This window comes from Aquarana catesbeiana, linkage group LG01, assembly GCF_042186555.1.
Source record: "Aquarana catesbeiana isolate 2022-GZ linkage group LG01, ASM4218655v1, whole genome shotgun sequence".
In the NCBI taxonomy this organism is placed as follows: domain Eukaryota; kingdom Metazoa; phylum Chordata; class Amphibia; order Anura; family Ranidae; genus Aquarana; species Aquarana catesbeiana.
The window spans coordinates 454,220,462-454,246,002 of record NC_133324.1 but is presented as its reverse complement, the minus strand read 5'-3'; the positions used below and the strand labels follow the sequence as shown (position 1 = coordinate 454,246,002).

The 25,541-nt window shown below is 43.2% G+C and overlaps 1 protein-coding gene across 2 annotated transcripts in view; it reads left to right on the top strand.

Moving 5' to 3' along the window:
• The window catches only part of LOC141148939 (antiviral innate immune response receptor RIG-I-like), a 171,229-nt gene that overhangs the window by 80,882 nt on the left and 64,806 nt on the right, over nt 1–25,541 (top strand). For both annotated transcript variants that reach the window (XM_073636850.1, XM_073636840.1), the window contains exon 10: nt 2,968–3,226. In XM_073636850.1, the coding sequence (XP_073492951.1) occupies nt 2,968–3,226 (259 nt within the window). The remainder of the gene's footprint in view (nt 1–2,967; nt 3,227–25,541) is intronic.

Sequence of the window (25,541 nt, the reverse complement as noted above, 5' to 3'; positions counted from 1 at the left end):
AAAGTTTCGCCCCACCTGTTCAATACCAAGGTAGAGGGTCCACTTCTAGCATTCGTGAACTATTAGCTAACCCATGTATTGGACAAAATCAAATTTTACACATTTTGCCTCCAACCTGTGTCTCCCCAGGTAGTGATGACTCCAGTTCTGGGTTCTGAAGGGTTCTAAGGTTTCTACTTAAACCTCTACATGGTGCCCAAGAAGGGTGGAATGCAGCCTGTTTTGAATCTCAAGGTGACCTCAGTTTGTGGCCTTGCCCTGGTCAGGCCAATTTTAGTTGCCTTGGGGTCAAGGCAGATACCATTCTTGGGATACCTTGATGACATTCTTTAGCGTGCAAAGTTGTACTCAGAACTGGGATTCAACCTGTGCATCACCATTTAGACTCTGGAGACGTTCAGGCAGAAATAAAATCTCCAAGGGTGTTGGAAAAACTGTTGAAACTACAACTTCTAGTTCACTTACTGCGTGCTTGCAGAAGGTTGTCCATTCCCCACTGCGATCAGGGTCTGGTTTTAATTTCTGAAGTGTTTTCTTATGCACAACCTTGCACTAGGAAGTTGCTGCATGAGATTCAGTCACAGTACAACATGTGTCCTCTGTCTTTGAGCTGGAAAAGAAAGATAAGCTAACTGACAATGTTTTCTTCTACTTGGTGGCTCTGCTCTCCCCTGCTACAGCCTGGGAAGCTATTTCCCCTCTGTTGGATATAGTAACAGTCATCAGCTTGCATGGCTGGGAAGGAGTTCTGGATCTCCAATTCACACAAGGTTCATGGAGCCGGAAAAGGGATCTGTTGTTCTACAATAATGTGCTTTAAAAATTCAATGTACTCTGCTTTGCTGGACCCACCTCCTGGAGGGACAACCTGTCAGAAAATGCTTGGCAGTGGTAAATACAAATTATCTGGGTGGGAGGGCCAAGAGTGCGGCGGCAGCACTAGCAGTGTCCCATATTCTGAGTTGGTCAGAGTGCCACATATGCCAGCTCCGTCCCTAGTACACATAGCAGAGGTAGGCACTTGACTGCCTAGGAACATGTTACCTGTTACACCCTAAATATGGGTGCAACATGTAACATGCTCCTAAAGGTGAACTTAGCCTTTAAAACCCGCCTCTCTGCACAGGTGGTGTCAGATGGGATAGCAAGATAAAAGGCGTAGGTCACTGTAAGAGAGAGATGGATGAGAAGGAATTTCGAAGAAGCAATATAAAAAGACTTTTTTTTTCTTGAATATTACCTCTTAATATGTGTGTGTGTGTTTTTTGAGCAGTGCAAAGATCAAGAACATATGCAAAGTATTGTAACCCCTAAATATTAATCAAAGTTAATCTCTTATCTGACCTTACTAGTAAATTGCATGTAAAGTTTAATTCCAGCCTCAGGGTGCATTCATACCTGCGAATGCATCATGGTGCAGCAATTTAGATGTGAGAACCCCAGCATGGGTTCCCACGATTATCTGCGAGTAGGTAGCCCCATTGAAAGCAATGGGAGGCTTTCGGCTCTCCCAGCTTATCGCACCCACTCATATATAATCTCTCAGGCAGCAATCACATGCAAGTGATGGGCCTTGGACGTAGACTGCCTGTGTTCAGGGACAGTCGCTTGCATGTGATTGCTAAATGAGCAATTACTTGTGAGTGGCCACAATAAGCTGTGAGTGTCAGCAGCCTCCCATAGCTTTCAATGGGGCTGCCTACTCGCAGATAATTGTGGGAACCCACGCTGGGGTTCTCACGTCTAATTGCTGCACTTGCATTCACAGGTGTGAGTGCACCTTTACTTTTAGTCAGTCCTATACCGAAATTGCTTGCTTTGTTTGTACTGCACACCGTGAGCGTCTCAGAGTGTTCAGCAGAAGCTGCAGCAAATCAAAGCCTGCCTCATTTCCAGGCTGGAGGACATCCAGCATCTTCTAGCCCTTGTCCCTTTTCTTGTCCCTGACCCATCCTTATCAGTCATTGGCTTTCAGCTCTTTCAGTCATGGAGGCTTAGCATCACATGGGAACATTACTTAGGGCAGTCTGCCTTGGAACTCCTACTTCTCCAGACTGAGACATGCAGAATCCTGCTGACCCTTCCCACCAACCATGATCTGCTTGCCTTGCATAGAGCGATACAGAAACTTGGTGATAACATGACTTCTTCTAAAAGAAGAGGTGTTTATTTAAAAAAGGGATGGAGGAACATGGGAAGGTTAAAATATAAACAGATAAAACTTTAAAAAACTTTAAGATAAAACTTTAAATAAAATATAAACAGAAAAAACTCCATACTTGCTGCATTAAAGCAGGGGTCCTGGCAAACCACTAAATACACAGATTAATTGCTTATAATGGAGCTGTTTTACCTGCTAAACTAATTGTATTTCTGTCCATCCAGTCCTGAGATTTATGTTACGCAGCACAGTCCTGCCTGGCACACAAGGGGACCTGATTTTCTTCTGCTGCAATTCAGTAACACTTTCAGGTCTCCTTTCCAAACACACCCTATGACTGGACAGTGAAAGAGAAACTGCAGACTGACAAGTTAATCTCTTTGTCACTCTGCACTCTCCTCCTATCAGCATGCCCCCTGCACTGCTGTACAATTTGATTGGCACCTTGTGCTGTTTCTCCCTCTTCCAGTCCAAGCCCTGCTATCCAAAGACTGCAAGAGGATTATAACAAGTCAAACTGCATTTTTATCAACAACAGGTATTTCTGCACTTGCTGAAAATGTTCTTGAAGCCTGAAAAAAAAGAAAACGAATTCAGCCACTACATCTAAGGACTGGCAAACTGCAGTACATTATATTACATTTTAAGACCAGCTTTTCCTTCTACCCAGTAAAAGACCTATTATATGTGGTGCATCAGTGCTGCACTGGGACTGGGGGTCTGATTTCAGTATTAGCAGTAGAATCTTTTGTATATCAAGGTTATTGTTTTCTAGTAACTGAACTGCTGTCATTTTTCTTCTTCAGATATTCAGTGACTGGGTTCTGTGGAGAACAAGCTGATAATATTCCTATAGGGATGGTCATTGAAAAGAGTGACATCATTATTTTGACCCCTCAGATTCTTGTCAATTGTTTAGAGGATGGATTACTGTCTTCCCTGTCCATCTTTACCTTAATGATTTTTGATGAATGCCACAATACAATAGGAAACCACCCCTACAATGTGTTAATGTTTAAGTACTTGGACCAAAAGCTGGACTCACCAGGTCAAAAACTTCCTCAGGTAAGGCAAGCTATGAAAGGGCCATTGAACACACATTCCAGATCAGTTTAAAAGAGTGTTTTAATTCTGTAGATGAATGCTGCCAACTGTTGGTTTTAAAGTGGACTTGTGCTTTGCCTATGCAGGACAAATTAACATGCTGACTTTAATGCCATGCAATGACCTTTCCCTTCCAGCAATGCTGTGTGATAGCCCTTTCCGATTGACTGCTGAGGCAACCAACACTGTCACATGAATATAGAGGATGAGTCCTCAAACCCCTGTAAGCTCCAAATCAGGACCTAGAACTTACACACAGCTTCTCCTACATGCAGAGTAAAAGGGAATGAAGAAAAGCAAACCATAAGCAGCTGCAGGAGCTACCATTAGTTTTCATTAGTGCAAAATGGTGTATAACCTAGAACAAATAGTTACATATAGTTACATAAACATCCAGTATACATTTTCTGTGAATCCTGTAAGCAGTGGTTTTGTTTTTTGTTTTTTTGCATGATTGCAATTTTTCTTTTCATAATCCTCTTTTTCAGATTTTACTTTCCAGTTATGGTACATACATTGCACATTTAATGTAACTGGTATTTTTCTTTCAAAGTGCAGTACTGTTTTTGATATATATGATTTATATAGTTAAGAAGTAAAAATAAAAAAACTGACACTGACTAAACATGAACAAACTGAGAACTGACTGGATGTGAACAAGCTGAGAACTGATTAGATGTGAACAAGGATATATACACTTATATCATAATTCTAACAACCATACTATATCATACAGAAGATGTCCAGTCATCCCTCTGTTGCCGGAGATTGCCTGAAGATGGAAAGAATATGAGATAGCCAGGGATATTAGGGTAGGAGCTCCAAAGGATGGGAGAGGCTCTGGAGAAGTCCTGGAGGCAAGCATGGGATAAGGTATCATGGGGTATAGAGATCAAGAGGTCTTGGGAAGACTAAAGTGGATAGTGCGAGTGATAATTTGAGATGAGGTTGGTGGTGTAGCTGAGGGCAGAGTAGTAGAATAATTTTTTTCATTGAGCAAGCAGGAGCCAATGGAGGGATTGGCAGAGAGGGCCAATGGACACTGAACAGTTAGTTGGGTGGATAGGCCTGACAGTAGCACCCATGATAGTCTGGGGGGGGGGGGGGAGCCTGTGTAAAGGCAGACACTGAGTAAGGATAGAGGTGCACCAGTCAAGGAGAGAGATAACAAGGGAGTGAATTAGTAGCTTGGTTGTGTCATTGGTTAAAAAGGGGTATATTTTGAAACTGTTATGGAGGTGAAGGTGGTGAGATTTGGCTAGTAATTGGGACCAAAAGGAGAAGTCAGAGTCCAGGATAATACCTAGTACCCTGGCATTAAGCAAGAGAAACTACCGTAATAGCTGTGCTATTAATCTCAATGGAAAAGGTGGATATGTGCTGAGTTTTCAAATGATTGCATTTGAGGAAGTGGCGTGACATCCATAATGATATGCCAGTTAGTAAATTAGTGATGTGTAAGGAGACTGTAGGAGTTAGATGAGCAGTAGAAAGATAGATGTGGGTGTTGTCAGCTTAGAGATCGTATTGGAAGCCATGAGAGACAACTGATCAAGGGAGGAGATGTATATAGAGGGAATCCAAGGACATAACCTTTGGGGATCCCCTATGGAAAGAGGAAAAATAGGATGGGAGAAGGAGTTGTAGGTGACCCTGACAGGAGAGCCTAATTAGGCAGGAGGAGAACCAGGAATGTCTTGGAGGACAAGGGAGTGGAGCTTTTTGAAGAGAAGCAGGTGGTTAAGTGTATGGAAGTTAGCAAAAAGTCTAATGGTATTGGAGTAGTGAACATTGATTTTAGCAGCTAGTTAGTTAATCATTAAAGTGGTTGTAAAAAAAATTAAAAAAATGTAAATAAGGAGAAGGTTTATACTGTCCTTCTCTGTGCAATGAAATGGAATTGCACAGAGAGGCCATGAACCTCTTCTCGGGTCCGTTACTGGGCTCCTGGTTCCTCCCCTCTGACGAGTGCCCCTACAGAAAGCCGCTTTCCATGGGGGCACTCATGCAGGCTTGCTTCCGAGCCTCGTTTTTTTGGGTCTATTAACACAGACAGCAGGTCATGGTTCCGCCCCCACTCCCTCTTCAAATGGGTCCGCCACTATCGCTTTACCTCAGGGGACTCCCAGGACATACCTTTTTCTTTTTCGATGGACAGCCACTGGCTCCCACAGCCTCAGCAAAGCCAGTGAGACCAGGAAGTGAGATGAGAAAAGAGCTGCAGGTGGGCACAGCGCTGGATTAAATGAGAGTTCAGGTAAATGTAAGAAGGGGTGAGGGGGGATCCTGATGCCTAAACTTTTTTTTTACCCTAAAGAGGAGGTCCGCCCAAAAAAAAAAAAATACTGCAGCTGTTGGCTTTTAATAATAGGTCACTTACCTGTCCTGGAGTCCAGCGATGTCGGCACCGACCATTACGGGTAGGGAAACCCGGCAGTGTATCTTTACAGCTCCAAGCCAGGAACCCTACTGTGCCTGCGTGAGGACCAGCTCCTCTCTCCTACTGGCCCGGCGACAGGAGGAGGAGGAGGGAGCCGCGCGGTGACATCGTGGGACGCGGCACCGACTTCCAGGAGTGGGAACAGGATACCTGTCAGACTTTTGGGTGGAACTTTTGGGTGGAACTCCGTTTCAATGCAAGGAATGCATTAACCACATGCCGACCAGCGCACGACAATATATACGTCGGCACAATGACACGGCTGGGTAAATGGGCATACAGGTACGCCCCCTTTAAATTGCGGCATTGTGGGTGCGCGTGAGCCACCAGCGGGGTGGCGCGCGCGCGCCCACCGCATACTCTGTGACCATGCCTGCGGGTCCCACGGACTCTATGTCCGCTGGGGGCCCGCAATCCTGTCACGGAGCAGCAGAACGGGGAGATGCCTGTGTAAACTAGTGTGCCCTGTGTTCTGCCTAGCAACATGACAGAGATCTACTGCTTCCTGTCTCGGAAGCAGTGATCTTGGTCATGTTCTAGTGAGGCAATCCCCCCCTCCAGTTAAAATCACTCCCTAGGACACACTTAACCCCTTGATCGCCTCCTAGTGTTTAACCCCTTCCCTGCCCGTGTCATTTACACAGTAATCAGTGCATTTTTATAGCACTGATCGCTGTATAAATGACAATGGTCCCAAAATTGTGTCAGAAGTGTCTGATGTGTCTGCCATAATGTCGCAGTCACGATAAAAATCGCAGATCGCCGGCATTACTAATAAAAAAAAAAAACTAATAATAAAAATGCCATAAAACTATCCCCTATTTTGTAGACACTATAACTTTTGCGGAAACCAATCAATATACGCTTATTAAGATTTTTTTTTTAACCAAAAATATGTAGAAGAATACATATCGGCCTAAACTGAGGAAAAAAATAGTTTTTTATATATATTTATGGGGGATATTTATTATAGCAAAAAGTAAAAAAAAAATTTTTTCAAAATTGTCGCTCTTTTTTTGTTTATAGCGCAAAAAATAAAAACCTGCAGAGGTGATCAAATACCACCAAAAGAAAGCTCTATTTGTGAGAGAAAAAGGACGTCAATTTTGTTTGGGTGCAAAGTCGCACAACCGCGCAATTGTCGGTTAAAGCGACGCAGTGCCGAATCACAAAAAGTGCTCTGGTCAGGAAGGGGGTAAATCCTTCCGGGGCTGAAGTGGTTAAGGTAAAATATATTTAGGCTTTAGAACCACTTTAATGTTAGAAGGATAGCTTCTGTGGAGTGCTGCAGGCGAATACAGACTGCAAGGGGTTGAGAAGGTTTTTATCAATGGAGTAGCAGCTCAACTGGTTGTAAGCTAGGCGATCTAGAAGTTTGGAGATAAAGGGAAGCAGGGAGATGGGTCTTAAGTTGTTCAGACTGGTGGCAAAACAAGGCAAAAATGGCAGTAGAGAGGGAAAATTAAGATGCGAGTTATAAACATATGAAAAAGCAGGAGCAGTTGCAAGGGAACAGAACGGGGTTCAGGTGTTTAGGTGGGCATCAGAGAAAAGTTTAGCAACCTCTTTTGTAGTAGAGTCAAAAGTGGAACACATTTAATGTGTTAGACATGGTATGTTAAGTGGGGCAGATGTCAGAGATTTGATCACAAATTACATCTTGGTCAGTGGCGTAGCTTGAAGCTTGTTGGCCCCGAAGCAAAAATTGACAGGGTCCCCCCTCCCCCCCACTACCACCCACCACGTCCACTGTGCGTGCAGATACACGCCAAGATACTCAAAGTGACTTAAGAGTTTTGAATTCCCAGAGTATCACCCCTGGAGAATCAGAGGACAGGGACCCCTAGCAGGTCACTTGGCAGAGCTCCTTTCCCATCCCAGCACTGTATACAGCTCCTCCCCCCCAACTACACAGGGCTGGAATCACATTCCTTTACACACAGTCTATCAGCCCTCACAGGGTGTATCTGGCTTTTATGTTGCCGTTCTGACCTGTGAAATTCTCTGGTCAGAACCGCAGCGTAGTTGCAGTAGGCAGATACACCCAGTGAAGATCGTGGCTGACTGGCTGTGTTGTAAAGGAATATGATTTCAGCCCTGCGGAGGAGGAGCAGTATAGAGTGCCGTAATGGGAAAGGAGCTCAGCAGCCGGGCATAGCATCCAGGGTGGAGTGGCTGGTCAAGGGCCTTTGGGGGGTGGCGCAACTTGGATCTGGGGATGGCAAGGCCATGTGACACAAAATCTGGAGCCTGCAGCCCCTCAGGAGGTGTTAAGGGATTTGTTTTAGCAATTTCTGAGGGTTTCTTTGTCAGTGTTGGCAGGTGTTGGGGGGAAGGTCACCTCCCAGAGGGGTGTCTTTTCCCCAGTTGTCAGGAAAGTGGGGTAAGCGGACAACTCCAGGTGGGGGGCACAAAGAATCCCAGCTGGTGACTAGGAGACACTGAGAGGTGTCTTACCTCACCAGTAACATCCATCCCATTGTGGCTACAGGACGGCACTCTTCTCATAATTTCGCTGAGCTTGGTTACCATTCCATGTTGCAAGCACACAGCACAGACTCTTCCCCATCCTGGGCTGTTCTCACCCAGTGCTCCTCTCCATTCAGGAAATGGCTCACAGCTTCTCCCCAGCCAATGAGAACAGAGGGGTGTGGACTGTGGAAGGCAAAGTTGAAGCCCAGTATTGGAATGTTGCTATGGGTCCCTAGGGCAGATCGGAGCTGGACTTTGTGGAGGATATGATAATATGACAGGGAGGCTGCAGGGGTCCCCTGGAGCTAGGGGCAGGGTTTCGATTGTGACCCCCTGCAACCCCTTATGCTAAGCCCATGATCTTGGTTTAGAAATCACTGGCAGTGTCCTGGGCAGTGAATGAGTTAATGGTGTGTGTGTGTGTGTGTGTGTGTGTGTGGGGTGATGTAAAGGGTAGCAGTGCTGTGCGTGTTGGGGGTCATGTAACTGATGGTAGGATGGGGTGATGTAAAGGAGGGTAGTGCTGTGGGAGGGGGATGTGAAAGGGACAGTGGTGGGGGAGATGTGAAGAGGGCAGCGCTGTGAAGGTGATATATGAAGGGGGGGAATGTGAAAGGGGCAGTGCTGTGGGAGTGATATGTGAAGGGGAAGTGCTGCGAAGGGAAACCTGCAGTGGCACATAAAATGAGGTGCTGCACAGAAAACGTGCGAGGAACCATTAACTCTTAAATGCACTGAAACACATGGTGCAGTTTCCCGCACATGTAAATTGCATGGTACAAACGCACCATGCGGTTTCAATGCAGCTGCATTTTTAAAGAGGTGCCAGGACCTTTTCCTAGCAGAAAATGCAGGCACAGCGGCCCATTCAAATGAATGGGCTGTCGTGCCTGCAGATCTAGGCTGTGATGTAAAGAACCGGAGTCATCGAACCAAAATGTGATTCGGACCTCTGCTGGAAGAAATTTTTAATAATCGGACCTCCATTCATTTTAATTCAATACCCCTGGTCTATAACCTAATAAATATAAGGATTAAAGTGGCAAAAATTTCTTCCGGCAACTGTTGGCTGCTCGGATGTATAGGGGGTTGAAAATAGGGAGAGCATCAACATAATAAGGTTGTGATCAGATAGATGGGGGTTTGGAGAGATTAAAGTGTTTGTAACCTTACACTATCATTCACTGCCAGACCCTCTCTTTTAGGCAGCCATAATGCACTGTTGTAAGTGTGTTTTAAAAATGAAGCCTCTAAATACCTTTTTTTTTTCATGTATCTTCAGGCCGGTCACATGACTCCCGGGCCGATCTCCTACTCCGATCTATGGGAAACAGCACAGAGCGGCTGGGAGTCTGGTGACCAGCCTAAAGATACAGGGAAAAGGGTATTTAGAGGCTTAATTTTTAACAAACACTTGCACAGTATGTTAAGGCTGCATAAAAGAGAGGGGCTGGCAGTGAATTTTTTAAAAGTATACTTTACTACTAACAGTGGCGGGGGGGGGGGGGGCAGGGGGGAGACAGCTCACACAGACACAGGAGCTGACAGGCAGGGAGGGGAAGAGGGGGGGAAAGAGGAGAGACAGCAGATGACTGAGGCACTTAAAATGACCACGGTATCAGGGCTCAGCAGCCATGATAAACGTGGTCAGTTTACAGAGGAAAGGGCAGAACCAGGCAGGATCAGCCAGGTTTTCTTTCTCGGACATCACGGGACACAGAGCCACAGTAATTACTGATGGGTTATATAGGTATCACTAGGTATTGGACACCGGTCACACCCTAATCAGGAAGTTCAACCCCCTATATAATCCCTCCCCTTCCAGGGATACCTCAGTTTTTACGCCAGTGTCTTAGGTGTTGGACGTGCAAAGATGTCCTGTGCTGAAGCTCCAAAGGAAATATCCTATATCCTATACTGGGGCAAGCCAGGCGAACCGGATCCATTCAAAGTGTCTTTCATGGCCGAATTGGATGGTACCCGGGCCTCGTGTCCGAAGAAACGAGGTTTTACCTGTAACGCTTCTCTTTTTAGAGAGCTGGACCCCGCATATCAGAAAATGGCTTTAAACGTCCTAATTTCTGGCGAGGTGCCTTACAGGGCCAGAACTGCAGGATCTCCCTACTCGTAGGGGGCCCCATTCTCTGACGGTTTTTACAAACGGAGTCCACCGTGAGAGGTGAAGATTGGGTCTGTGTATACAGAACCCTGCGGCTGGATAAGGTAAGTGGAGATTCCACAGAATTTTTAAATTCTAGTGGGCTTTCTCCTTTAAAGTAAATGCATGCGATGCCTATTGTGACCACCGGGGGCTGCCAAGAGCACAAACCTTCTCATGCTTGATTCTGTCTCAGCGTTCGCTGCACAGGCTCCAGGTAGGATGGTGGGGGGTATTCTCAGCTGGGATGTTCCCCCCAGGCTAGGGGGAGGCTTGGGTATGCTGTAAGGCGGTTTTAAACCGCACTGTCACCGCCGCTGCTGCCGAAGCCGCCATTGCAATGCAGGGCCCATCACTACCGGCCTCCTCCTTCTTCCCCCACCCCCAGCCTTCCTTCAGGATTGTCAGGAAGGGTCAGCTCGCGCGGGAAGTGCTCTTTTTTTTTTTAAAAAAACGAGGGGGGGGGGCGTCAGCACAGCGTCAGCGTGCTCAGACGCCCACAGTGCCAGAAAGCATGGCTATTTAAAGCACACTTTACAGGTGCTCTGAGCCTTGGAGGGACACAGAGCTGACAGTCGCATGTAAGGTGGGACACAGGCATTCTCCTAGGCTGCATTTACTAAGGTAACACTGGACTGGGCAGTTGGTAGCAAGGCTTTTCCAGACTACATCGCTCAGCAGTCAGTGTTCATTTTTGGATACCTCACACCTTGTTGCTTTGCACTATGGGTAGAAGAGGTTCAAGTGCCCCCAGAACCAGAGACACTAGGGGATCTCGTTCAGGTTCTGAGGACCCCCTGTCTGCTACACCCTCCCCTCCTGAGGGGCCAGGGACGGCTAGCCAGGGAGAGCTGTTGGGGTTAGGGGCTACATCTGCTTCCGCCACTTCAGCCCCTGTATACATTACACAAGAGGTGTTTTCCTCAACCATTACTGGTTTAGAGGAAAGATTAATGGCCGTGATTACATCTTCACTCAGTGGAAGAAAACGTACTAGGCCTTCCTCTGTTTTCCAAGACCCTCACACAGAGGAGCTCTGGGATAAAGGAGACGAATCCCTTTCAGAGGATCAGGATGGGACGAATGATTCCTCTTCGGAGGAATCAGGTGGAGAGGGACCCTCTGCGAATTCCCAAGAGGAGAAAGTCTTAGTGCAGATCCTCACTGGATTGGTCCGCTCCACATTTAAGTTGCCGTACCTGAAACTGTTAAAGAATCCTCTTCTGCTTTGGGGTCACTGAAACCTTTCCAAGCAGCACATGCTTTTCCTGTTCATAATTTACTTGAAAAGCTCCTTTATTCTGAGTGGGATCACCCAGATAAGCGATTTCTTCCGCCGAAAAAGATTTCTACACTTTATCCTATGGAAGAAAAATTTATTAAGATGTGGGGAATACCGGCCATTGATGCGGCCATTTCCTCTATAAATAGTAGTCTGACTTGTCCTGTAGACAACGCTCAGATGCTCAAGGATCCTGTGGATAAAAAGATGGAATTCTTATTGAAGGATGTTTTTCCTTAGCAGGATCAATGGCCCAACCTGCAGTAGCAGCAATTGGAGTCTGTCAATACTTAAGAGACCATGTTAGGCAGGTCATCAAAGTATTACCTGAACAGCAGGCCCAGGGGTTTGCTAACCTTCCTGCGGCCTTATGTTATGTTGTTGACACCATCAGAGATTCTATTGTGCAAACCTCTCGTCTTTCACTTGGGTTGGTGCATATGCCTAGAATCTTATGGTTGAAGAATTGGTCAGCCGAAGCACCATGTAAGAAGCTCCTGGCTAGGTTTCCCTTTCGTGGTGAAAGGTTGTTTGGAGAAGACTTGGATAACTATATCAAGAGAATCTCTTGTGGGAAAAGCACTCTCTTACCTGTTAAGAAGAAGATTAAGCGTGCCTCTTTTAAAGGGACTCTTTCCCCAGCGCCAGGGGCATCAGCCTCCAGGCAGTCATGACGGCCTCCTCCGTCTGGGGCAAGGAACAAGAGTCAACCCCAGGGACAGAAGAAGTCCTGGAGGAAGAAGTCTTCTAGACAAGACACTAAGGCCTCTTCATGAAGGGGCGCCCCCGCTCGCTCGAGTGGGGGGAAGACTGCTGCAGTTCTCAGGGCTCTGGCAGGAGGACTTCCAGGACAGAGGGGTAATCTCCACGGTAACCTTAGGGTACAGACTGGAGTTCCAAGAATTTCCCTCTCCTCGTTTCCTCAGATCAGGTGTTCCCAGAGAACCAGAGAAGAAGCAGTCGCTCCTTCTAGCGATAGAGCGACTTTTGTCGCAAGAGGTCATTATGGTGGTTCCCACAAAGGATCAAAGATTGGGCTTCTATTCCAACCTTTTTATGGTCCAAAAACCAGATGGGGATGTCAGACCCATTTTGGATTTAAGAGATCTGAATCGATTCCTAAGGATACAGTCCTTCCGTTTGGAATCAATTCGGACAGTAGTCTCCACACTGCAGGGAGGAGAATTTTTGACATCAATAGACATCAGAGATGCAGGCCTACCTGTGCCCATTTTTCCTGCTCAGCAGAAGTATCTGCAGGCAAAGATCACTGCTCTAAGGGAGCTGATTCTGACAGTCAGGACCAAGAAGGGTCCTTCTGTCCGCCTTTGTATGAAGCTGCTGGGGAAAGGGTCTCTGCATTCGAAGCAGTTCCCTATGCTCAGTTCCAGTCAGGACTGTTGCAACAGAGTATTCTGTCGGCCTGGAACAAGAAGGTTCAGGCATTAGACTTTCCAATGCACCTGTCGCATGCGGTGCGTCAGAGCCTCAATTGGTGGCTCATACCCGAAAACCTGCAGAAGGGGAAATCCTTTCTACCGGTTGCCTGGGATCCTCTTGCAGGCGGGACGGATGCGTTGGTGATTCCGTGGCATCGATTCTCACTGATTCATGCATTCCCTCCTATTCTGTTACTGCCACGACTCCTTTCGCAGGATCAGGCAGGAAAGGAAGTCGGTACTTCTGGTGGCCCCCCTTTGGCCCAGAAGGACCTGGTAGGCAGAAATAGCAAGGATGACAGTGGGTTCCCGGTGGACCCTACCGGTACGCCCAGACCTGTTATCTCAGGGTCCAGGGTTCCATCCTGCCTTACAAACGCTAGATTTGACGGGTTGGCTATTGAGACCCACGTTCTGAAAAGTCGTGGGCTTTCAGGTCCTGTCATATCTACCTTGATCAATGCAAGGAAGCCAGCTTCCAGAATGATTTATCATAGAGTCTGGAAAGCTTATGTATCCTGGTGTGAATCCAGGGGTTGGCATCCTAGGAAATATGTCATAGGTATAATTCTGGATTTTCTACAATTAGGATTAGAGATGAAGCTGGCCTTGAGTACCATCAAAGGCCAGGTCTCGGCCTTATCAGTATTGTTTCAACGACCGCTTGCTTCGCATTCTTTGGTCCGAAACTTTATGCACGGGGTGATGCGTCTTAATCCTCCGGTTAAGGCGCCCCTAAACCCCTGGGACTTGAACTTGGTTCTGTCGGTGTTACAGAAACAGCCTTTTGAACCAATACGTCAGATTCCTTTGGTCTTGCTGACAAGGAAACTAATTTTTCTGGTAGCCACCTCTTCTGCTAGAAGAGTATCAGAAATAGCAGCTCTTTCCTGTAAAGAGCTTTACTTGATTATACACAAGGATAGATTGGTACTGCGCCCTCATCCTAGTTTTTTACCGAAGGTGGTTTCAGATTTTCATCTAAACCAAGACATTGTTCTGCCTTCCTTTTTTCCAGATCCCTGTTCCTCGGAAGAAAGGTCACTACATTCTTTGGATGTAGTAAGAGCAGTCAAGATCTATCTGGAAGCAACTGCTCAGATTCGCAAGACGGATGTCTTGTTCGTGCTGCCAGAGGGTCCCAATAGAGAACAGGCAGCGTCAAAAGCGACCATTTCTAAATGTATTCGACAATTGATTATTCAAGCTTACGGTTAGAAACGGAAGGTTCCTCCGTTTCAGATCAAGGCACATTCCACAAGGGCTATTGGTGCTTCTTGGGCAGTGCATCACCAGGCCTCTATGGCTCAGATCTGCAAGGCCGCAACCTGGTCTTCAGTTCATACATTCACCAGATTCTATCAGGTGGATGTGAGAAGGCATGAGGATATCGCCTTTGGGCGTAGTGTGCTGCAGACAGCGGTACAGGGTCCTCAGGTCTGATAGCACCCTACTGGGTTGTGATTTCCCCCCCTTCAGTTGGCCTTGCTTTGGGACATCCCATCAGTAATTACTGTGGCTCTGTGTCCCGTGATGTCCGAGAAAGAAAATAGGATTTTTTATAACAGCTTACCTGTAAAATCCTTTTCTTTCGATGGACATCACGGGACACAGAGGTCCCGCCCCTATTCTAATACACTTCTATTGCTTTGCTAAAAAACTGAGGTATCCCTGGAAGGGGAGGGATTATATAGGGGGTTGAACTTCCTGATTAGGGTGTGACCAGTGTCCAATACCTAGTGATACCTATATAACCCATCAGTAATTACTGTGGCTCTGTGTCCCGTGATGTCCATCGAAAGAAAAGGATTTTACATGTAAGCTGTTATAAAAAATCCTATTTTTTGCAGCTAACAGAGGGATAGATTAGACAGCACAAGCACTGTGCTGTTTAACCTGCTATAAGGGAACAAGATCTCCTCCTTCCTTTTTTTTTTTTTTTTTTTTAGGGTTACAACCACTTTAAAGGAAATGCAGACATAGGAGAATAAAAGGTCAAGGAAGCTGCCATCGACGGTGAATAGGAATGTGTGTCCAGGGAAGTAGCCTGGGTGTTAGCATTAACAGGATATTACAAATTTAAATTCAAAACACTAACAAAATCTTACAAAGCCATTCACAACTCAGTCCCCAGCTATTGCACTAGCCTAGTCTCAAAATACCAACCTAATCGTTCTCTTCATTCCTCCCAAGACCTCTTGCTTTCTAGCTCCTTCGTCACCTCCTCCCATGCTCGCCTCCAGGACTTTTCCCGAGCCTCTCCCATCCTATGGAACGCCCTACCCCGATCTGTCCGACTTTCTTCTACTCTGTTTGCTTTTAGACGATCCCTGAAAACCCTCCTTTTTAAAGAAGCCTATTCTGCCCCCAGCTAACAACTGTACTTTTATTTTCTCCATCAGCTCATCCCCCACAGCTATTACCTTTTTGTATCACTTGACTCTCCCTCCTAGATTGTAAGCTGTAACGAGCAGGGCGCTCTGATTCAGCATAAACATAAAAAAAAATTATGGTTCCGGAGATTCGGGGCTCCTTGCGCAGCCTGTTAGAAGCTACATATAGAGCAGCCAGTTTAACCACTTCAGCTCCAGAAGATTTTACCCCCTTCCTGACCAGAGCACTTTTTGCGATTCGGTACTGCGTTTCTTTAACTGACAATTGCGCGGCCGTGCAACGTTGCGCCCAAACAAAATTGACGTCCTTTTTCTCCCACAAACAGAGCTTTCTTTTGGTGATATTTAATCACCTCTGCGTTTTTTTTTTTTGCACTATAAACAAAAAAAAGAGCGACAATTTTGAAAAAAAAAGCAATATTTTTTACTTTTTGCTATAATAAATATCCCCCAAAAATATATTAAAAAAACACATTTTTCCTCAGTTTAGGCTGATATGTATTCTTCTACATATTTTTGGTAAAAAAAAAATCGCACTAAGCGTATATTGATTGGTTTGCGCAAAAGTTATAGCGTCTACAAAATAGGGAATAGTTTTATGGCATTTTTATTATTAATTTTTTTGTTTATTAGTAATGGCAGCAATCTGCGAGTTTTATCATGACTGCAACATTATGGCGGACACTTTTGACACTATTTTGGGACCATTGTCATTTATACAGTGATCAGTGCTATAAAAATGCACTGATTACTGTGTAAATGACACTGGCAGGGAAGGGGTTAAACACTAGGGGGCGATCAAGGGGTTAAGTGTGTCCTAGGGAGTGTTTCTAACTGTGGGGGGTGGGGGGGGTGGGCTTCCACTTACACGACAGCAACCACTGCTCCCGATGACAGGGAGCAGTGATCTCTTGTCATGTCACAAGGGGAAATGCCTTGTTTACATAGGCATCTCCCCGTTCTGCCACTCTGTGACATCGAGTCCGCAGGTCCCGCGGCCACAGTCACGCTGTACACGACGGGCGCGCGCCCGCTAGCCCCGCCAATTGAAGGGGACATATAGCCATCGTGCCGACGTATATCGGCGTGCAGTGGTCAGCAAGTGATTAAGTACAAGCTGGCACACTCTGTTTGCAGAAGACTAAGAGGATGAGCTTACAGTGCCTCTCCTCACTTCTTGTCAGAGGCACTGAGCTCAATGGACAGCTTGAAGTCTTGGACCAATGGTAAAGTACCATTGGCTCAAGCTGTCCAATAAGCCTCTCACTGCCTCTCACTGCCGTGTCACAGAAGGGGGCATGTGTCTAAAAGAAAAATGCTCCTATCCAGCCCAGCCCTCTTAGCTACAAGGAATAAATATTTGTTTATGGGTATAAGATTTACCCACAATCCCATGTTTTTCTCACACAGTTAAGAGGGAGAATGGGAATCTGCTGCTGTTGAAAATGTACTGTTTTAATCAAGCCAAGTCATATATTTATATGCTATATGTTATAACATAATTTATTATTTATCTATTTACCTCAAAATTACTGGTTGGAAGTTATAACTTCAAACTTCAGTAATTTGTCCGTTAAGCCACCTGCTTGAGTACAGTTTTTGAAAATTATAGTAAATTACCTTTAAAAACAATATATAATAATTATTTGTATATTACTTATGGTAATTCACCCCTTGCCACACAGGCCAATTCTGACACTTCTCTCCTACATGTAAAAATCATAATTTTTTGCTGGAAAATGACTCAGAACCCCCAAACATTTTTATATATATATATATATATATATTATATATATATATAGGAAAAACACGTAGAACGATGCTTGATGCAAAAAGTGTCCTTTTACTGAAAATTATTCCATTACATATTTCAAATATAAGCAAGCCACTGTACAGTTCCGAGCGCAAGTCGCTCTTCGTCAGGCTTTTCTGGCTGTGTGTGAAAAGCCAAGCCACACTATGTTCTCTTATCAACACCCAGTCCAGTACACACCTGTGTTCACTTAACTAATTATCCTACACAAACCACCTATACACGATCAGACATCTAACCTTGCTGCATAAATCTAGTTCCAGTAAACCATCCTAGATTTCCTAATAGAAAAATATTTACAACAGATTCATCCTATTATGTATCATGTATCATCAGCATAACATTAAGAACTGACTAAATTCTCTCATTTAATTAATTAGATCTTTCCAATTATTTTTCACAAATATATATATATATATATATATATATATATATATATATATATATATATATGTTAATATTCTTGATCATGTCTCAAATTTCTTCATAGACTCCAGCTGATATTCTGCTATCTAGTATTCCCAACGGGAACTCTTTGTGATCGATCTAGAGAAAATACAATACAAAAATATGATCGTAACTTCTTTATAATCTCGTACCAAAAAGATTCCTACATAAATAAATGTAAATCATAATCCTTGTTCATACCATCAGGATGCAAGGACTGTAATTTATTAATCCACCAAACTTCACGTCTTTTTAATTTCAAAATCCTATCGCCCCCTCTTTTGTCATGAGGAATCTCCTCTAGCACCATAAATCGTAAATCGGTGTCTTTGTGTCCCATTTCTGAAAAATGACGCGATACAGGAAGACCTGATTGGGGATGTCTAATTGTGCTGCGATGTTGTGCAATACGGTCTTTAATTTTTTGGGTCGTTTCCCCCACATACAGGAGATTACAGGGGCATGTGAGAATATAGATCACATATGATGACTGACAGGTGTAAAAGCCATTAATTATTATCTTATTGTTAGTTCTGGGATGATAGAAATTGTTGCCCTTAGTCATTAGGTTACATTGAATGCAATTAAGACACGGGTAACAGCCCTTCCTTTTACTACCGAGAAAAGTCATTCTTTTCTCCTCCTGCCTATCAGGTTTAAATTCAGATCGTACCAAAAGATCGCGCAAGGTTTTATTGCGCCGATACGCTTTCATGGGAGTTAATTGAAACTCCTCTATCTGAGAATATGATCGTTTCAATATCGTCCAATGTTTTCTCAATACATTAAAGATCCTATCACTATAACTATTAAACTGGAAGACAAATGGAATCCTAGGTTTATCAGATAAATATCTTTTCTTATTGGAGATCTTGATGGGGTTCAAAATTGTATCTAATTCCTGTCTAATTAGACCTTCTGGGTAGCCCCGCTCTTTGAATTTACAGCACATTTAATCTAATCTCTGATCTCTTATTGTGGTATCACTCACTATCCGCATCACTCTGAGAAGTTGGCTTCTAATGATAGAACTAAAGACGTGGGGGGGATGGTAACTATCATATCGTAGTAGCTGGTTCCTATCTGTGGGTTTCGTATATATATATCAGTTTCAATCCGTCCTTGTTTAATATATGCCCGTATATCTAAAAAGGGGACAGAATCCCCGCCGATGTGGATTTTAAACTGAATATTTGGTGAAATACTATTAATCATCTCATCAAAGGTTTTGAGTGATTCAATGTTGCCCCGCCATATGGCAAAAATGTCATCTATATAGCGCCACCAAGTGGCGCAATGTTCCTGAAAAAGATCATTGACAAAAATATGTTTTTGCTCAAAATCATGCATAAATGAACAAGCATATGGCGGGGCAACATTGGAACCCATAGCCACCCCCGTCAGTTGCACATAGTAACGATCCCTGAAAAGAAAACAGTTATTATACAAGATCAATTTGAATAACTTTTCAAAAAAGGCAATCTGAGCTTCTGAGTACTCGTGACAGTCCTTAATTAGGTTCAACGCTGCTTCAATACCAGCCATATGAGGAATTGGTGTATATAAACTTGTTACATCCCAAGTGATATATTAACATATATATATATATATATATATATATATATATATATATATATATATATATTTGTGAAAAATAATTAGAAAGATCTAATTAATTAAATGAGAGAATTTAGTCAGTTCTTAATGTTATGCTGATGATACATGATACATAATAGGATGAATCTGTTGTAAATATTTTTCTATTAGGAAATCTAGGATGGTTTACTGGAACTAGATTTATGCAGCAAGGTTAGATGTCTGATCGTGTATAGGTGGTTTGTGTAGGATAATTAGTTAAGTGAACACAGGTGTGTACTGGACTGGGTGTTGATAAGAGAACATAGTGTGGTTTGGCTTTTCACACACAGCCAGAAAAGCCTGACGAAGAGCGACTTGCGCTCGGAACTGTACAGTGGCTTGCTTATATTTGAAATATGTAATGGAATAATTTTCAGTAAAAGGACACTTTTTGCATCAAGCATCGTTCTACGTGTTTTTCCTATCTTTTATGGTGGAATTTTGGGGGTCCACCCTGACGGTGTCTTGATTGAATAGGATATCAAGAGAAGAAGGTAACCCACCTGATGTTTATTTATTACACTCCCAGTGAGTAAGTTGCCTTCAGTTGTGATGGATATCAATGGAGCGACATTTTCATATACCCAGGAAGAGACTACACAGATCATGTCTCAGATCTCAGGGTCCAGAAATTTCCTGACGGGCAACACTCCGGTTTACAATTCTCGTACATGGGAAAAATTAGGAAGGAAACAGACATCTCTGGAACTGCACGGGCTAACTTTAGCCAAATACCATCGTGTGCAACGGATCCCTAGAGGCTTGAGGGTGCGATTGGCCCCTACCCTATTCAGTGATAACGATGAGTTCAAGAGCACATTCATGCAGATTCTTAACAAATGTTCATTTGACCTAATGACTTTGACTATTTCATTTATACACAAGGAACTGGCTTCACTGTCGGAACAACTTACCAAGATCGAATCGGAATTGCGTACAGCAATGACCTTGGAGGAGTTCAACAAGTGTAAAGAGTTGGCTGATGAAAGCATTAACAAATATCGTTGCGATCTGGAGACCAGAAAACGCAACAAATTCGATTGGGACATTGAGGACTATGAGAGGAACCAGGTATACCGATGGCCACATCCATACAATCGACGAGGTCGTAGCGATTATGGAAGCCACAGGAGAGAAATATCTGACAATTCTTCAGCCAATACAGACACCGATTCCTCATCCAATTTTTTACAAGCAGATCGGAGAGAATTGTCCACCACTCGGATGCAAACCAGGTCCCGTTACAACAGAGAAGGGAGTCACGACAGATATCGCAATACACGAGGCAACCGTGGCCGATCAAGGGAGACTTAGTACATAATATCTCCAGGCGGGTTCTGTCATCGGATGAGGTAGGACTTTTTAACCGTGGTTTATCTTATTGCCCTAAGAGTCATCTAGATCCATTTCAGTTAGATCAAGACCTGTATCGCCTATTCCGTAATATTAGATGGAAGGTTCATTTTCTTCACAGACCACTTGTCCCTAATGAGATACCTGAAGGGAGGCTGAGTAATAAAAGTTTGGGACTGGTGATGAAATCTAAATCTGTTCCCCCCACTACTTATGTACCTGTTGAGATGTTTGTACAGGAGGTCACTCGAGATGTGAAACGTCTAATACAACAAGTGGACTTTAGAGATCATGTACCTAACAACTTGTCCCCTCATGAAAGAATTGCGTTACGGGAATTGACTAAACGGAATGATATTATTTGTAAACCTGCTGATAAAGGGGGTTCGGTAGTCATTATGGACCCCCAGGCGTATGAGAATGAGATCAAGCGACAATTGGATGATGACACAGTGTACAAACCACTACAGTCCGATCCCACATGGAGCATTAGAAAGATCTTGGAGAGTATTGTTAAACCAGCATTTAAAGAAGGGTTAATTTCACATGATCTGTATGAATTTCTGTTACCAACACACACCCGTACCCCGGTCTTGTACATACTCCCCAAGATCCATAAGGACAAACATTCCCCACCGGGACGCCCGATTGTATCGGGGAGAGATTCGATTTTTGTACCCACGGCCAAATTATTGGATAGAGTGCTATCACCTTTGGTGAAAACTACCCCATCCTACATCAAGGACTCTGGTGACTTTCTGACAAAAATTGGGGACCTACCACAAATTCAAGATGGATGTATCCTTGTCACTTGGGATGTAACAAGTTTATATACATCAATTCCTCATATGGCTAGTATTGAAGCAGCGTTGAACCTAATTAAGGACTGTCACGAGTACTCAGAAGCTCAGATTGCCTTTTTTGAAAAGTTATTCAAATTGATCTTGTATAATAACTATTTTCTTTTCAGGGATCGTTACTATGTGCAACTGACGGGGGTGGCTATGGGTTCCAATGTTGCCCCGCCATATGCTTGTTCATTTATGCATGATTTTGAGCAAAAACATATTTTTGTCAATGATCTTTTTCAGGAACATTGCGCCACTTGGTGGCGCTATATAGATGACATTTTTGCCATATGGCGGGGCAACATTGAATCACTCAAAACCTTTGATGAGATGATTAATAGTATTTCACCAAATATTCAGTTTAAAATCCACATCGGCGGGGATTCTGTCCCCTTTTTAGATATACGGGCATATATAAAACAAGGACGGATTGAAACTGATATATATACGAAACCCACAGATAGGAACCAGCTACTACAATATGATAGTTACCATCCCCCCCACGTCTTTAGTTCTATCATTAGAAGCCAACTTCTCAGAGTGATGCGGATAGTGAGTGATACCACAATAAGAGATCAGAGATTAGATGAAATGTGCTGTAAATTCAAAGAGCGGGGCTACCCAGAAGGTCTAATTAGACAGGAATTAGATAAAATTTTGAACCCCATCAAGATCTCCAATAAGAAAAGATATTTATCTGATAAACCTAGGATTCCATTTGTCTTCCAGTTTAATAGTTATAGTGATAGGATCTTTAATGTATTGAGAAAACATTGGACGATATTGAAACGATCATATCCTCAGATAGAGGAGTTTCAATTAACTCCCATGAAAGCGTATCGGCGCAATAAAACCTTGCGCGATCTTTTGGTACGATCTGAATTTAAACCTGATAGGCAGGAGGAGAAAAGAATGACTTTTCTCGGTAGTAAAAGGAAGGGCTGTTACCCGTGTCTTAATTGCATTCAATGTAACCTAATGACTAAGGGCAACAATTTCTATCATCCCAGAACTAACAATAAGATAATAATTAATGGCTTTTACACCTGTCAGTCATCATATGTGATCTATATTCTCACATGCCCCTGTAATCTCCTGTATGTGGGGGAAACGACCCAAAAAATTAAAGACCGTATCGCACAACATTGCAGCACAATTAGACATCCCCAATCAGGTCTTCCTGTATCGCGTCATTTTTCAGAAATGGGACACAAAGACACCGATTTACGATTTATGGTGCTAGAGGAGATTCCTCATGACAAAAGAGGGGGCGATAGGATTTTGAAATTAAAAAGACGTGAAGTTTGGTGGATTAATAAATTACAGTCCTTGCATCCTGATGGTATGAACAAGGATTATGATTTATATTTATTTATGTAGGAATCTTTTTGGTACGAGATTATAAAGAAGTTACGATCATATTTTTGTATTGTATTTTCTCTAGATTGATCACAAAGAGTTCCCGTTGGGAATACTAGATAGCAGAATATCAGCTGGAGTCTATGAAGAAATTTGAGACATGATCAAGAATATTAACATATATATATATATATATATATATATATATATATATATATATATATATATTTGTGAAAAATAATTGGAAAGATCTAATTAATTAAATGAGAGAATTTAGTCAGTTCTTAATGTTATGCTGATGATACATGATACATAATAGGATGAATCTGTTGTAAATATTTTTCTATTAGGAAATCTAGGATGGTTTACTGGAACTAGATTTATGCAGCAAGGTTAGATGTCTGATCGTGTATAGGTGGTTTGTGTAGGATAATTAGTTAAGTGAACACAGGTGTGTACTGGACTGGGTGTTGATAAGAGAACATAGTGTGGCTTGGCTTTTCACACACAGCCAGAAAAGCCTGACGAAGAGCGACTTGCGCTCGGAACTGTACAGTGGCTTGCTTATATTTGAAATATGTAATGGAATAATTTTCAGTAAAAGGACACTTTTTGCATCAAGCATCGTTCTACGTGTTTTTCCTATCTTTTATGGTGGACTTTTGGGGGTTCACCCTGAAGGTGTCTTGATTGAATAAGGATATCAAGAGAAGAAGGTAACCCACCTGATGTTTATATACTGTGTATATATATATATATATATATATATATATATATATATATATATATATATATATATATATATATACACATACATTTTTTTTTAGCAGACACCCTAGAGAATAAAATGGTGGTCATTGCAACTTTTTATTTCACACGGTATTTGCGCAGCAATTTTTCAAGTGAGTTCTTTTTTTTTTGGAAAGAAACTGTTTGATGAATTAAAAAAAACAGTAAAGTTAGCCCGATTTTTTTTTTTTTTTTTTTAATTGTATTAATGTGAAAGATGATGTAATGCCAAGTAAATGGATACCTAACATGTCATGCGTTAAAATTGCACATACTTGTGGAATGGTGCCACACGTCAGTACTTAAAAATCTCCATAGGCAACGCTGTAAAATTTTTTACAGGTTACATGTTTAGAGTTACAGAGGAGGTGTAGTGCTAGAATTATTGCTCTCGCTCTAACGATCGCGTGGTATGCAACCTGTGTGTATCTGGCTCTGATACTAGCCAGTGCCTCACCAGCCACTAACCTCACTGGACATCCCTGCTCTGATTCCTCTTGTATTAAACTGTATTGTAACTGTACTGTCTGCCCTCATGTTGCAAACTGCTGTCGCTATATAAATCCTGTATAATAATATTGTTAAAGCCATTAGGAAAGATAGTGGGTATTTCAGAGGTAGAAGATTTGTCGAGAAAACATGACACTGGTCCAAGAGACCATTAGAATACAGCAGTCTTTGGAGAAAAAGGACAAATACAGCAAACTTCAAAAGAGGATGGGCATAAAGGTGAAGGAAAGACTTGAAAAGTGCTTTGTGGGGATATGATTCTAACCCCACCTCCCTTTCTTCAGTCCAGTGCAGGCCACAGTAGTAGAGAGCAGCTAAAGAGGGGGATTCAGATTCCAGTAATAGCAAGTACTGTAGGTTAATGGAGTTGGACATATCAAAAATCAAGCACACAGGAAATTTCTATATATACCTATTGCGCATGGGGATGTTCTAGTGACTCCCACTTATTCTCGATGGGTTCAGTTCATCAAGGGTTCTGCAAATCATGCTTAAAATTTGGCGGCCACCTTTTTTTATAAGGGACAAATAGCTGAAATATACTCTAGAAAAGGAATACAAGCAGGTGTTTTGACACAGCAGATGACACAGCAGTGTAAAATTGTCCAGCAGCAAGACAATTTTAAATAGTAAGGCGTCGATTGAATTACTAGAGGCAAAGAGCCCAGGCTGGAACTTTACTGCAAGAATTAAGATGCACAGGATATATCAATGTAAATTTTCCCTGTAGCAGCAGGACAGTTTTTATGTGGTATAATAGGCTTAACTGCATTTATGTTATTTCTGCGGATAGTGGGGTGAATTCAATGTGAGTGATATAACATGAGGTGGTTTAGATGGATTTATAGCACTGCTTAGGCCACATGCACACTGGTCATTTTAAATGCCACTTTCTTTATCATACATCACGGGACACAGAGCAGCCATAGTATATACTATGTGGGTTATACGCCACCTATAAGTGAATGGACACTGGCAGATCAATCAAACAGGAAGTCCTACCCTATATAACCCCTCCTACGTAGGAAGTACCTCAGTTGTTTCACCAGTGTCTGTAAGGTGGTGGTCACTGATGTGATACATGTGCTCTTGGAGCATACTTGGAGGTCTGGAACGGTTCTACTGAGAATCAAGGACTTCATTCGGATCCGTTAGAAAAAGCTGTCAGCCAAAATGGATGGTACCCGAGCCTCATTGGATAGGAGAGAAGATTCCTCAAGGTTTGCCTGTAATGCAGCCTTACGGCGTTGGACCCTGTGGAATGGAACCCTGTGCAGTGTTTTTTCTTACCAAGGTGCTATACAGGTCCAGGGGAGTGGACTCCAGATTAAGGGA